Consider the following 13,605-nt stretch of genomic DNA (forward strand, 5'->3'; position numbering starts at 1 on the left):
ATGAAATGTACTACAATTATAAGAATTCTACTCGTAAACAATTATCTTATCCGTCGTAGACATGGCACATAAACAATGCTGGTGTCGGTAGGTACGTACGCTCGTCGCTGGCCGTGGTTCGCTCCACCGACCCAGGCATCTTCCATCTGTGGCACCCGAAGCTGTGCTCCTCAGCGCTGCCGGGCGACCAGTACCGCGCATGCCTCAGCTCCCGCGCCCTCAGTGAAGCTTCGCACGCTCATCTTGGTTTGGTCGCCTTCAAAAAGGACCTAGAAAAGCATCCTGTTGGCTCACAAATTTTGCCCGGCATCAGTGCCGCCGAGAAAAATCTTAATACTGCTGCTGCTGGAGGCTCATATCAGGCCACCGGTGAAATCTGAGGCAGTCTTCTGTGTGTAGTATGAGATAAAAGTCTACTATTCGTCATGCATTGAAGTCAACTTCCAACTGCGATATGATGTTAAATCAACAAAAAATTGGATGAAAGTTTAAAATTTGCAAAATTTAATCGAATCGCACTACATATATACTGATTTTAATATCTTATGCTATTTCATGGATTCTTCTATCAAAGTGGAAAACATTGCATCGATTGAAGCGCTTTGCTGCGATTGCTGATTTTTTCATATGGTTACCGAAGTACAAATTCTTCTATTTAAATCAACTTCATTAGCTAGAACTATTAAGCGCGAGGTAGCCATGGAATGACAAACACGTGGTTACTTGAACAAGTCCTTCGTGATTCACATTCATGATTGACAGGCGATTGGTTATAGACTAATGAATTGTCCACACGAGGGCATTTTAATGAGTCTTATGAACTTTACAGCTCACACTACATTGCGATTAATGCAGGGCATTTTTTCCAACGCGGTGTTGGCCAAGTTATGTTTTGTCGAATTCTAAATTCCGTTAAAGTTTTTTGATCAACTACTGTAATGTCCTCATAGATTAAAAAAATCTTCCTCGTTCGAGAGACTCGTTTATTCACATGCTAACGGTATAATATTTACCAATGCGTGAGTACGTTGTAGAGACGTCTCCGTGTTCTCATTTCACTTAGTGGAAAACGTCTAGAGACATATTGTTAAGGTGTGATTTATCGATAGTCTATAAGAACTAATTTCAGGAAAATATGAAAGTTTTGACGAATCAGCCTGAGAAACTCAAATAGAGATTTTCATATACCCTATTTTATACCAGACCGGTCACAACAAGTGGCCGTTGGATACCGAATGACTTTGATGACTCAACATTAACCGTTCAATAGGAACCATGCGCAGACTTTGACTAATATTAGCTATGACTTTTCTAAATCCATTGCATTAAGTCTTTGTGCCCCAACAAGTCACCTGTTAAAGTTCTGGCACAAAAATTATTGTTGAGTTCTGATTGCCAACTAGTCTTGCTTCAAGTCCGTAGTACCATTTACCATGATTATGTGCACAGAAATAAAGTGTGCCGGAACACGCAATTAGAGTATTGGGTCTCTCATTGTCAATTGGGCATCGATAACTCACATGGCATTCTTGAAAGATAAAATACCCTGAGAATAGCGGCATAATCGCTAAAGCCATTTGTTCGAAAACGTTCTCTTACATCGAGGAGAGCAGATGATTTCTAAGCTGCTCGTGGTGTTAGGTCAGTTTTTATTATTAAATTATCTTCGTTGTGTGCCAAGTCAGGATCTTTGATGAAATGTTTATCTTATGAGCGTGTAGTCTATCAAGCACAGACGAGTATATGGGAACCTTTAAAAACTTAAGGAATGCCGTTTATCAATGTTTGATGTTTACTGAAATAACATATCGATCGATGTGCGGAAGCGAATTTTAATTCTGATGCCGAATACAATTTTTTACTGAACGCAAATTATATACCATTTTCTATGGCATGTACTTTTAAGCTTTTACTAAAACCAATGAGAAAGTTTCGTGTAATTCTTGCGCAACGAATGAAGAAACAAGAAATTGTTATTTTTTAATATATAATGGCTTTCGAGATTCGTTTCCGTTGCCCAATACGTATGCTACTTTAAATTAATTAATTTATAACGTAGTCAGTATAATTTTTATGATCCCCTTGGAGGTAAAAAGGACTTTAATTTATATTTTTTCAGGTAATACCAGTGCTCCAGACAAGATGTTTCATTCGACATTGATGTTGCAGAGCCGTTGTTGTTTCCTGATAACAATGAACATCCCTGAAATGTCTTGGCTTTCATATTCTCTATATATAAAATGTCTCTAATTTTTTTAGAGACAATGAGTCTATTTAAATGTGGGATCAGCCCTCACTCTTTTTATCGAGAACGTGAAATTACATATTGATCTCTTCGAAAATTTTGTGGCAGATATATGCCTGATAAAACCGACGTTCAAATATTTATCTATTTGTCTCAAAATAATGGGCATGTTTCCTGACGCAGAATTATTAACGGATGCTCAATCAAGCAAGGATCGCTGCTCTCGAATAATCAAACAATTGTGAATCATTTGCTCTCTGACGATCAATCAGTTATCTTGCCACTTAGTAAGCCGTGTAATCGAAAATGAATCGTTACGTGTAATACTTCGTCTAAATTTAATCTATGAGCTTTAAACGCTTAATAAAGTCATAATTTCACCCTAATTTGATAAGCAATTCAAAAGTTATCATGTTCTGCATCATAGTTTATGTGGTTCAAGTAGCAGTTAATCGGCAACGTTATTAATAAGAGTTTGGCTACGGTCTAAAATATTTATTCTCATGGATGTTAAGTGTTACTAGAGAATAGCCTTATTATCTGTCTTAATACGTGTGGTGTACGCTGTGTCTTCCATTATTCTCTTAACTTATAAGTATGATAACTTGAACCCTTCTACACACACTCTACACCGATACCGCTGACTTCCCTATAACAAAAACCATCTCCACCGAGCCTGCCTCCTTATACCGAGTAGCTGCTATTCATGTATAATTTTTTTTACCAGAGTGAGCGGTTTTGATGTAGAGTTTTAAACGACATTAAAACGCCGAGATGGCAATTTTGACCGTATTTTTATTACTTGGTTAATGTATTTGTGTACCGAATGTATGTATCAGTGGTGTGTTCGTTAAAAGCATCTGATGTTACTCTAAATTATTCGTATATTAGCTAGTTTATAACTTGGAGAAAATACCAATACGAGAAAAATTCGTAATTTTCAAGCCTGTGGTTTCTATTTGCATTCAATATTATGAATTAAGTTTTTCGTTTGAAAAAAAAAAAATAGTTTTTTTTAATTTGATTTGGTTATTGGTATTCGTTTTCAATTAGTTCAGCGATTATTTGATATTCAAATATTCTGGCCGACTAATGCAATCATCCTCCAAGGCCAATTAGCCAACTCAGTCATGTCTTTCAAACGACCCTTGTATACTGGAAACTTTAAACCCTAAATTACTCTTAGGTTTCAAATTTACGTTGTGAATATGGATTCCAAATGAGACGGCTGCAGGCGCCTCTTGTGTTGCTGGCTGCCGTTTGGCTACAATATTTGATATTCCGGTCCCATGTCGAGACCCAATCGAAGGCCAACTTTAATAACTCGACTGTTGAGCGGCGTTTTGAACATCTCGACTTGAAAATATCACTTGAGCATCGCCTGTGTTCTGCTTATCTTTCGGTGTCTATCTGTGCCAAAATACTTTTCCTACTTTGATGCTATTTTTTAATGGTCGTCAATTTTATTTATTTGATCCATGATAACTGCCAATTTTTAGGCTTGCCCGTTGTTAGACTAGGAACAACGCTTCTCCATTTTTCGAAAAATTTAAAGTAATAAGATATATCTCCAGAAACGAGGAGTTTCAACGTTCAGCATTATTGAAGACTTGAGTAAAGCTTCTTAATATTATTCTCTTGACTATAGGTTGATTTAAAGCGAAAGAGCATTATAATTAGGTTTAATAAAAATGTCAAAGACAAGTGCAGTGTTTTTTGTCAATTTTTCTCTACGTCGCAATTCAGTCATCTTAAATGGCGAATATACGTACGCTTACAACTAATTTAAATGCTGGGCTATGAATGATTGATCATGATGTTGCTTCTGCATCAAAATATGTTACCTAGAGAACCATAACTTAGCATTCTATAACACGAACAATATCTTCCATACATTATTTTTTACCAACAAAGAGTAGTTCGAAAATTCACAGTTTGTTACTCAAGTTCCACAATAGATATGCAAGTACACAAAAAAGTAATTACCTTTTGTAGCTTCATATGCCAACCTTAAATTTGTATGCTTACTTTTTTGTACATGAAATTGCGTATTGAAATGATTACTACCTGTTGTTAGCAAACATCACCTTCAACAGGCATCTGAAGCGAAGAGCTAAGAGCAGACGAGATGGTATCTAGTCAAGCAGTAGGACTGTACCTCGCATTTCCCCTTGTTAATTAATGCTGAATGCAACTCAAGTCAATGCGTGAAGGCGAAATTTGTGCACTACCTCTTTGTTGCATCGCGTCAATAATAAATATTATACATTGCGAAATTTAGGTGTCGTCTAAAACCACTATTATTTCATCTGGATTGTACATCAGAGATAGGATTTTATATAATAACAATTAAGACGAGAGATAGCATCATTGAAGGGTGGCTTGAAGAACTGAGATGAAAGCAAAGGCACATCACTAATAATGTGATACGAATGCAAAACCATTAAAAAATTGCGTAAAGAGTCATTTTTGAAGATGAAATTATTTTTTTCATAACCAGTTAAGAATACTTTTATTATCAGTGCATAGATATTTAAGAAGCGAGCTAGGAAAGTTTGCCATTGTTTAACTTTTATGAATATGTTAGTGGAATATATGGGGATGATAGTGGTAAACCTCGGTTCGGGATGTAAGCAATCGACTGGTCCCGAATAACACAACAATCATATCATACATTTACTCATTCATTAGGCTTTAAATCAATTCGTTTCCTCAATGTCACAGGCCAAACAATCTTTTGAAGTCAGTCATCAAAACACTTACTTGGCGTTTTAATTTGACAGAAGAAAAATATAGAAAACGCAGTCAGCCATCCATGTACAAGTCATTGTCTCGTCGAAAGTTATGAACGTTAAAATTTCGCAATCAAGACTATTTAGCGGTAAAACGACTTCAAGAATGTAAAGATCAAAGTATAGCGGTAAACACGACTTGAAACAATAGAATCAAAGACCGTGAACATCAAGAAACGAATAAAATATGTTACGTGACAGGAGTATAAAAAACCTTATCTACAAAACACTAATGAACATACAGTTAATCTATTTGATCCATTATTATAGACGGCTTGGTGAAGCTTGAGATAAGCACTCTAATGCCATGCAAACGTGAATGCGTGACAAGTTAATCTTAATTTCAGGTACAATATCAAGCACATCAACCAATTTAAAGTTTCGTACAATAACAACGAGCAGATTTTAATGAAGAGAAACCATTATGACACTTAAAGGGTTAGTGAACTTGAAACGTTACATATACATTCAAAAATATAATTTCGTATTGTTCGCGGATTTCATATTTTTGTAGTTTATTTCATTCAAGACTACCAGGATCAAGTTGTATACGACATATTCCTATACAGATCTTAGAGCAAAAGATTGCGGCTCCGTAATAAGAATAAGTAAAAGCAATAAGATTATTAATAATGAAGGAAGAAGATGAAAAATTGGTAAGAACCTTCCAGGAAATAGCGACTTACACTTAAAAACGCCCAGCATACAAACGACCTGGCATTTGAAGGTCAAATTACAAGCTGTAGCATTACTAAGCACATCAATGACCTCAGAACTCACTTTTTGATGAAAAATACTCAACTTCTATGTATTTAGGAGACAGCAGGATGCTGTTTTAGTTTGAGTTACCATTACTGTTGTAAAAAAAAACTTTAAAAAGGCATCATAGATGACTTTGAATGACAAACATTCCATTAACCTTGACGATTTTTGGATCAAAGTGTTAGGTTTATATTATCTCAAAATCCAATTAAATTACATAACTTACAATAAAAATTGTTTCACAAACCCTGCATAGTCCACAATAAAGTAACCAATATTTAACACACAGTCTTGAATTGTAATCTGGAGTCTATATAAACATCAGCATACGCAACAAATTAGTATATTTTACACGCAACACAGAATACATAAAGATTAATTTAGTGATACTGTCGACACAATCAAGTGAGCCCAACTCTAACCACCTACCAGCAAACAATAGAGTGAATAGACGAAAACTGGACATGATATGAGAATGAACAAAGAAGCCCTTGAAAAAAAGCATTGTTTAAATTAGATCTTAATTCCAAATGCAGGTTCATTGCCCACTCCGACCACCCCACGTCCACCAGCAACACTTGAGACGCGTCTTGCAGGCTCAACCGAACACCTCCTGAGATGCATACTCCAGGTACAGGAAGCCGTCCTCATCTTTGAACTCGTGGTATAACTGAAAGGAGATTTCATCAGGTGATATTCACAGAGAATCCCAGGAGTAGATATCAATCAAAGACTTAAACTTAGTACCGTATCAACCTTTATTTCATTTTATTAAAGAACTGGGCACGCACTTAGGAGCTTATCTCGTTATAAAATAATATAAGGAGAGATGTGGCTTAAAAAATTTGTGGTTTTAACAAAAAAATGGTCTAATAAACAAACTCATTTCGATATCTTGGGGACTTACTGCAAAGATAAATTTTTGAATTATGAATAACCTTCCATCAAGTTATACATTGTCATTCCATCAATAACATATATTGATACTAAGCTCAATTGAAAGTGAAGAAACATGTTATTTTTACTTGTTCTATTGTGGATGATAGATTGGGCATGTGTTGACCATCCACCAGGAGGAAGAATGATTGATCTTGATGCAGCTGTAGCCGATACCTGCATACATAATCAATGCAATATAAATTAAGAGGAAGAGCACAGATAATAGTTAAAAATAAATATTCTAAGATATAAGAAGATTTATTGCAAAAAATTATATTAAATTAGTTACCTCTTTTTTTAGATCAATTAAAGTTGTTTGACCAATACCACATTAATTCATTCTTAAACATCTTAATGTAATTTTTTTTAGACATGTCATGTAAGAATATCTTTCAACATTTTTCAATCTGCCCACACACTAAGGAATGATTGCGGGTGATGGTTACAACAAATTGTTCCTTCTGTGATTGTTAAATTTCATCATTAGCTTTAATTCTTTTGGAATTTGAAATATGGTGTGGAGCTATTTGATGCACAGTGCAAGTTTAATTTCCACACAACTCTCTCCCATCAAAAGTTAATCATGCCTCAGTGATTACTTGCTTCTTGGAAACAATGAAATACTTGAATTAAAACCTTAAAATGCCCTTTTAAAAAATAATAATATTAGCCATGACTGATTTACATAAGGAAATTTTAAAAAATCAATTGAACACTTATTGACTAACTCAGAACAAAAATTTCAGCAGGAAACACAGGAAACAATGTTTACAAATGTATTGAATTTCATATTAAATTTTCAGCAAACCTGATTGTAGAATGAAGTTGCCCCAAAGTTGAGGATCTCACAAGTAAAAATTTCTTCCGGTCCAGAGGTGGCAGATATTTCTCAGTAGGAGCTTTTTCAAGGATGAGTGGCAGGCATTCTTCTTCTTCTTTTAGAAGTAGAGCCGATTCTTTCTGGCGTTCATCTGGCAAATAGGAAATTATTACACAAAAAGAATATAAAACAGTAGAAAATGGTCAGATTTACCACAAGTCTCAAATGCATAGGGCAAAATTTCTGAACATCAATCGAACAGTTAAATTATTGACATTTCCTGAATAGATTCATGAGGATGCAAAGCTTTTCTCCAATACCTTGGTGATGATTCTTACAAATCAAATAAACATATCAGATCCTTTGGTTATCAATGCACTGTTTAATTAATTTATTTGTAAGCCATTAACATCTTGCAGCATGCATGAAGGTTAAATGAATAAAATTTTGTATATATTGTAACATAGGTAACCAAAAATATTTTACATTCTTAAGGTCCAGTTCTAAAGAGCAGATGAAATATAGACAATAAAAATAAGGTGAGCTAACTTATGTTTCATAAAAGAAAGACTGCTAAAAAATTTCAAATAGGTTAAGCACTAATCTAATGTAGACAGTTGTAAAAATATTAAGTAGATAACAACATTCTAGAAAATTTTTAAATGCTTAAAATTATTTTATAGTACTAAAAAATATGAATTTGTAAATATCATCACCTGATTTTTGTGGAAAATTAGGGAGTTAAATGTGGTGCTGACTTTAGTGTCAATGAATCATATGACTATAATTCAACTATAATTAAAAAAGTTCAACTATCGTCACACTTATGGCAGAATAGAATTATAAAAATAGTTACATCAAGATTCAGGAATAAAACTTAATAAAATTAATTTTTATTTGACTTGAGTTTATAAGTAATTATATAAGTACCATCAATGACACAAATTGCCAGTTGCCACTTAGCAAATATTTTACTAAACTTGCCATTCAACCATGAAAGCAGCATTATATTTTATACTGGTTGGAATTGGACTTCAGAACAGACTTCAACCTTAGTTACCTTACAATAGCTATGCAAGATATGTGGGCTAGTCAACTAAGACTCAACACTCAAGTTGCTCAACTACAATATTGAGGAAGCACAATCAATTGGCTAAAGTTGGCTTGTGTATATTACTGTCCATGTTGTCTGTTAGTGTTAGCATTAGTCCAATTAGTATATCCAATCATCATGATCAAATTAAAATTAGATATGTTGATCATACCACGAATTGTAAACATTTTTTCTTTACTCTGCTGCCAAACCTGCAAACGTACCTAGTTCCATCTTCCAAAACAATGATAATTACACATGAAAGTATTCTACTTCATTCAACTCTAAATACAGTAAATATATAATAATAAGGGAAGTCCACAGTACTCCACAGTCCCACTCCACCGCAGCCTTGAACATTAAAGTCGTGCTGTTGGCGAGGACAACGTAACAAAGAACATTACACTACGCATTCTCCATACTATAGTATAGGGCTGTGAGATTTTCATATCTTAACGAAAGCACGTAAATAACTACTCACCTAAAGGTTTCGTGAAACGGTAGGAGTCTCTTCTCAGTTCTTTTTGCATGATGTGTTATTTTTATATCAAAAGAAAGAAATACGCGTTTAGTTAGTGTGGTTCAACGGCAAGAACACTCAGACCAGCAGACTCTAGAGAACTGAGGTGCGTCAGCTGTGATCTGTTTACATACGTCTGTAGTAGTTCTCATACCTCCGCCACAGCGAACATGCGTGTTCACAAAAAGTTGTCGGAAATGACTCCTTAACTTTTCTGCCACAAAAATATGATAATTTACAGGATTGATTCGCTTTACTAAACTTGAATATCTTATTTAAATTGTTCGTTACCTAAATCACATACAAACTTAGAACATACTTTCAAAAATGACGTCGTTGGAGATTCAATTACGTCACTCAGCCCAGCAATTCCCAGAATATGCATCTGTTGTTCGTTTTAGCACCTGCAAAACTTTGAAAATTAATGTTTTGGGAACTAATGCAATATTACGTAAAAATTGAAATTATTTATTCATTTATTAGATATTTTTTATGTATTTGTCTTCCATTATCAAACTCAGTGTTAATTAAATCACTGGTTACGCTAAAAAATTCAAACGCATTTAGATATTGCGTCTCAAATTTTACCGTATGAAAAGTAATCCAGCAATCTGAGAGAGTGAGCAAAATGAGTAAAAGTTTTTTTTTTAAGCATTACACATTTCTTAGTCTCGCGTATCAATTTTTAGTGATTTTTCTACATGAGAGTTCAATGACCTCCTTTGTGTAGGTCATACGATGACGTTTCAGATCTTCATCGATTAATGTTGTCACTGATCAGCCAGCCACGATTTGAGAAAAAATGCTTCATTGAGTCACGTATTTACTTACTAATTAGAAATTAAAATATCTGTGTAAGTTAGAAGCAGGTTAGATCAACTTAAAAATCTGAAAAATATATTGCTGAAATATTCGCGTAAATTTGATCACAGTCATGCACGTGTACGACTCTTTATCAAATGATTGATCTTCTTGCATCTTGATACTCGTCGTCTGAGTCAAATGGTGTCAATAGAGGCTGTCTAGACACACTTTACTGATTACCTGAATTTCTCAGCTGAAAAAAAGTAAACATATTTTATCGGTGTCAATTGCACGTTCATTATGATTAGTAAATACATAAGAAAAACTATTGGTTACGTAATTTTAGTATTTTTTTAGTGTTGATGAAGATTGACTGATCATTTTAAAGCAACAACGCTCTGATTCACGGAGCCTTATTTCATCAAGGGTGCAAAAACAAGATTCATTGGTATGCGAATGGAGACTTTTTAAAATAAAATAAAAAATATTATTTCAACTCGAGTTGCGCTTTTTTTACAACGGACAAGATCACATCCTAATATTTCATAATTCAGATGAAATTTCTCAGAGAAAATTCTCATTTTTTTTCGTATGTTAAGCAAAAGAGGAGCTTCGATGTCCTCTTATACTAAAATAAATGGACCAGCTCGCCTTTCGTCAGTTCCTTTCATTTTTTTTTTCTTGGCATGTTTCTCGACTCTTGATGTGACCAGTTCACTTGTACGAGTCTCTGGTCAGTTCACTAATACGAGTCTCTGGCCAGTTCACTAGTACGAGTCTCTGGCCAGTTCACTAGTACGAGTCTCTGGTCAGTTCACTAGTACGAGTCTGGCCAGTTCACTAGCGAGTCTCTGGCCAGTTCACTAGTACGATTCTCTGGTCAGTTCACTAGTACGAGTCTCTGGCCAGTTCACTAGCATGAGTCTCTGGCCAGTTCACTAGTACGAGTCTCTGGTCAGTCCACTAGTACGAGTCTCTGGCCAGTTTACCAGTACGAGTCTCTAGCCAGTTGACTAGTATTAGTTTGGTCAGTTCACCTCCAGCTGTAACTGCTAACATTGATTAATGCTGGCGCTGGTTGCTTGCTAAATCGATGTCACTCGCCTAACATGTGATTTGATGCACGTGAACGGCCTCAAGCAGAGGTGTCGCTATGGGCATGAACGTCGGTTCAAGAATCTTGACCTTTGACTCGCATGGATAATTAGATTCATTTGCTGACATTTAATATAGACTTATGTATAAAATCTGTCAAAATTAAAATCGGTTTAATTTTAACACTATTACCCTGCTCGTGAGGAGCTCGCAGTTTGTTCGTTTTTTTTTCTCGAAGACTGGACTGTCAAGAAGCTGGTACGTCGAAATTCGTTTCTGTCTGTAACACCTCTTGAGCCATGATACAACTCAATGGCTAATATTAGACTAGATATCGATATTAGGCTCAAAATTAGGCCTAAATGTTTAAATATAATTTTTAGTCTTTACAGAGAACTGAACTTAAAATGTAATTATTGAATTTTTAGCGTGAAATTTTAAACTATCAAATAAGGAGTAAAGTTTCGAAATTCAGCAGCAATTCTTATACTCGAAAGAAAGGGGGCACGTTATAGATATATACATATTATTTAGCATCGATGCTGTTACAGAGGGTTTTACGCAATATACCTGCATCTACGTCATAAAACTTTAATGCGTCTCAAAACCGGCATCTGCGACGCATTGTAAATAGACATGAGTTTAAAATGCACCTGGCAACTAGACGTGTTTATTCGTGTCATTAAATGACTTACTAGTCGTTTGGCTTCATCTGTTGAAAAAAAATTATTTTATTTTATATGTTGCGATATGCATGATTGATAGAATGAATTTTCGTAAGAAGTTAAGTCTTTCATGTCTTAATTAATCATTGTTTGAAAGTCAGTAATAAATTTAAATTCCCCGATAAATGTGGCAAGGCTCTAGTTTTCTATCCATTTTCATAGTGAATCTTAGTTAACTCAAAATTAACTCATATGAGTTTCTGTTATTGATCATGAAAAAAAAAAGAAGTTTAATAGATGATTTTTTTGCATCTATTGTTCTTTTTAGGAATGTTCATTTGTTTATAATAGCTTACGGTCAGCTTGAAATTTTCGTTTCCGTTTTTTTCTCATTTGAAAAAACGGATTGATGAGGGACTCTTTTCTGTATGTTATCTCCATGAAAGCAAATAAATTGTTTGCTTTGAGCGTCCGTGGCATCTCACCACATTGTGATTGAAGATAAAATCACTATAATCTAATACGTCCGACTTATGTGAATATATTAATCTGTCGGACGACTGATTAACTAAACATTTTGGCCTCATGTCATAACTTTATGTCATAAGCAGTTGTTTGTTGCTGTCGTGCGCCCGAACCTAGAGTTTGGAAACGTCGTATGGTCACCGAAATTTGAAAAGGACAGAAATTTAGTAGAGAGTGTTCAAAGACGCGCAACAAGGATAGTTCCGGGCTTGAAAGGCAAGTCCTATGAGGAAAGATTAAAGATTATGAAGCTTCCAAGCCTCAGTTATCGACGTCTGCGTGGGGACCTCATTGAAGTATACAAGTATACTCATGACTTATACAAGGTCCCAGAAGGATTACTAGAATTTGAAACAAGAACCAACACCAGGGGCCACGGCTATAAACTAAAAAAACAGCGTTGGAACACATCCATGCGACAACATTTCTTCTCGCTTCGAGTCACCGACATGTGGAACAGCCTACCTGATAGCATCGTTGACGCTCCGAGTATGAACATCTTCAAAAACAGACTAGACGAAGCTATGCAGGAGCATATGTTCAGTCTTAAAATGCCTAGCAAATTACGGACCAGGCAATAAGTCCAGCAGCTATCTCAATCAATCGTCAGCTATGGAAAGATCGGGTTCCAAAGGCCGGATCCCTTGTGAATCAAGTCACGAAAAGTTCAAGAATCGGCAACAGGCCATGGGCCTATTTCTTCAGCGCCGACACTTCTATATTCTATAACTGCTAAAAATATTTCCAAATGAATGAAATTAATTAAGCAAAAGCAAATGTTTACTAAATTATTAAACCAGGAAACTATTATTTCGCAATCGTCCGGCCAAATTTGTATGGTTAGCTACAGTAAAAAAGGAAGAATCGTCCAGCTGACAAATTTACATAAATTTCACATGTGCGTTTGCACATCAACAAAATTTGGCAGAAGACGTTTTATTATAAAATACGACATTTAAGTTCCTATTAATTGTTAAGTAAAATATCTAGCGATGTGCTGATATACTAAATTGGCAATTTTAGGGATGAAGAGTGAAACTGTATTCATCTTCTTTCATTAGTTACCAAATCTGCTTGGAGTTTCCTGGAAGATAATCACTTATTCATAAATGAGAATTAGAGTAAAGTGAATCCTATTATCTCACATCCCATAATCCTGTATAATAACGAACAAAATTAATTATTCGCAAGAATTTCAGATAATTAGAAGCAAACCCTTTCACCTCAACACTTAACATAGAGCATTGACAACATTACTGTCATAGCAACAACATAGAGCAACATTTTACTGTCACTGAGGTATTTAGAAAAATTCTGAATTTCTGAATTTTAGCACCGTCGGACA

At 35.0% G+C, this 13,605-nt stretch overlaps 2 protein-coding genes across 3 annotated transcripts in view; one reads left to right on the forward strand and one right to left on the reverse strand.

Moving 5' to 3' along the window:
* Positions 1–3,950, forward strand: part of LOC108678155 — a 79,325-nt gene extending 75,375 nt beyond the window's left edge. For both annotated transcript variants that reach the window (XM_047885074.1, XM_018166504.2), the window contains exon 10: positions 92–3,950. In XM_047885074.1, coding sequence (XP_047741030.1) covers positions 92–380 — 289 coding nt within the window. In that variant the 3' untranslated portion in view covers positions 381–3,950. The remainder of the gene's footprint in view (positions 1–91) is intronic.
* Positions 3,945–9,290, reverse strand: LOC108678156 (microtubule-associated proteins 1A/1B light chain 3C). The gene is made up of 4 exons (XM_018166505.2): positions 9,133–9,290; positions 7,547–7,709; positions 6,825–6,912; positions 3,945–6,469 (listed from the first exon to the last, which is right to left on the reverse strand). Exons 1-4 carry the CDS (start codon positions 9,179–9,181, stop codon positions 6,398–6,400), a joined length of 372 nt encoding a protein of 123 aa, XP_018021994.1. The 5' UTR covers positions 9,182–9,290; the 3' UTR covers positions 3,945–6,397.
* Positions 9,291–13,605: the final 4,315 nt, after the last annotated feature.

This window comes from Hyalella azteca, unplaced genomic scaffold, assembly GCF_000764305.2.
Source record: "Hyalella azteca isolate HAZT.00-mixed unplaced genomic scaffold, Hazt_2.0.2 contig2099, whole genome shotgun sequence".
In the NCBI taxonomy this organism is placed as follows: Eukaryota; Metazoa; Arthropoda; class Malacostraca; order Amphipoda; family Hyalellidae; genus Hyalella; species Hyalella azteca.

What these genes read in the sequence shown, in the direction of transcription:
- LOC108678156 (XM_018166505.2), bottom strand. Translation starts at nt 9,181, where the DNA reads ATGCAAAAAGAACTGAGAAGAGACTCCTACCGTTTCACGAAACCTTTA. An exon ending in CAACTTCATTCTACAATCAG is followed by an intron (nt 6,913 to 7,546) that starts GTTTGCTGAAAA and finishes TTATGTATGCAG; the next exon opens with GTATCGGCTACAGCTGCATC. An exon ending in TATCATCCACAATAGAACAA is followed by an intron (nt 6,470 to 6,824) that starts GTAAAAATAACA and finishes ATCTCCTTTCAG; the next exon opens with TTATACCACGAGTTCAAAGA.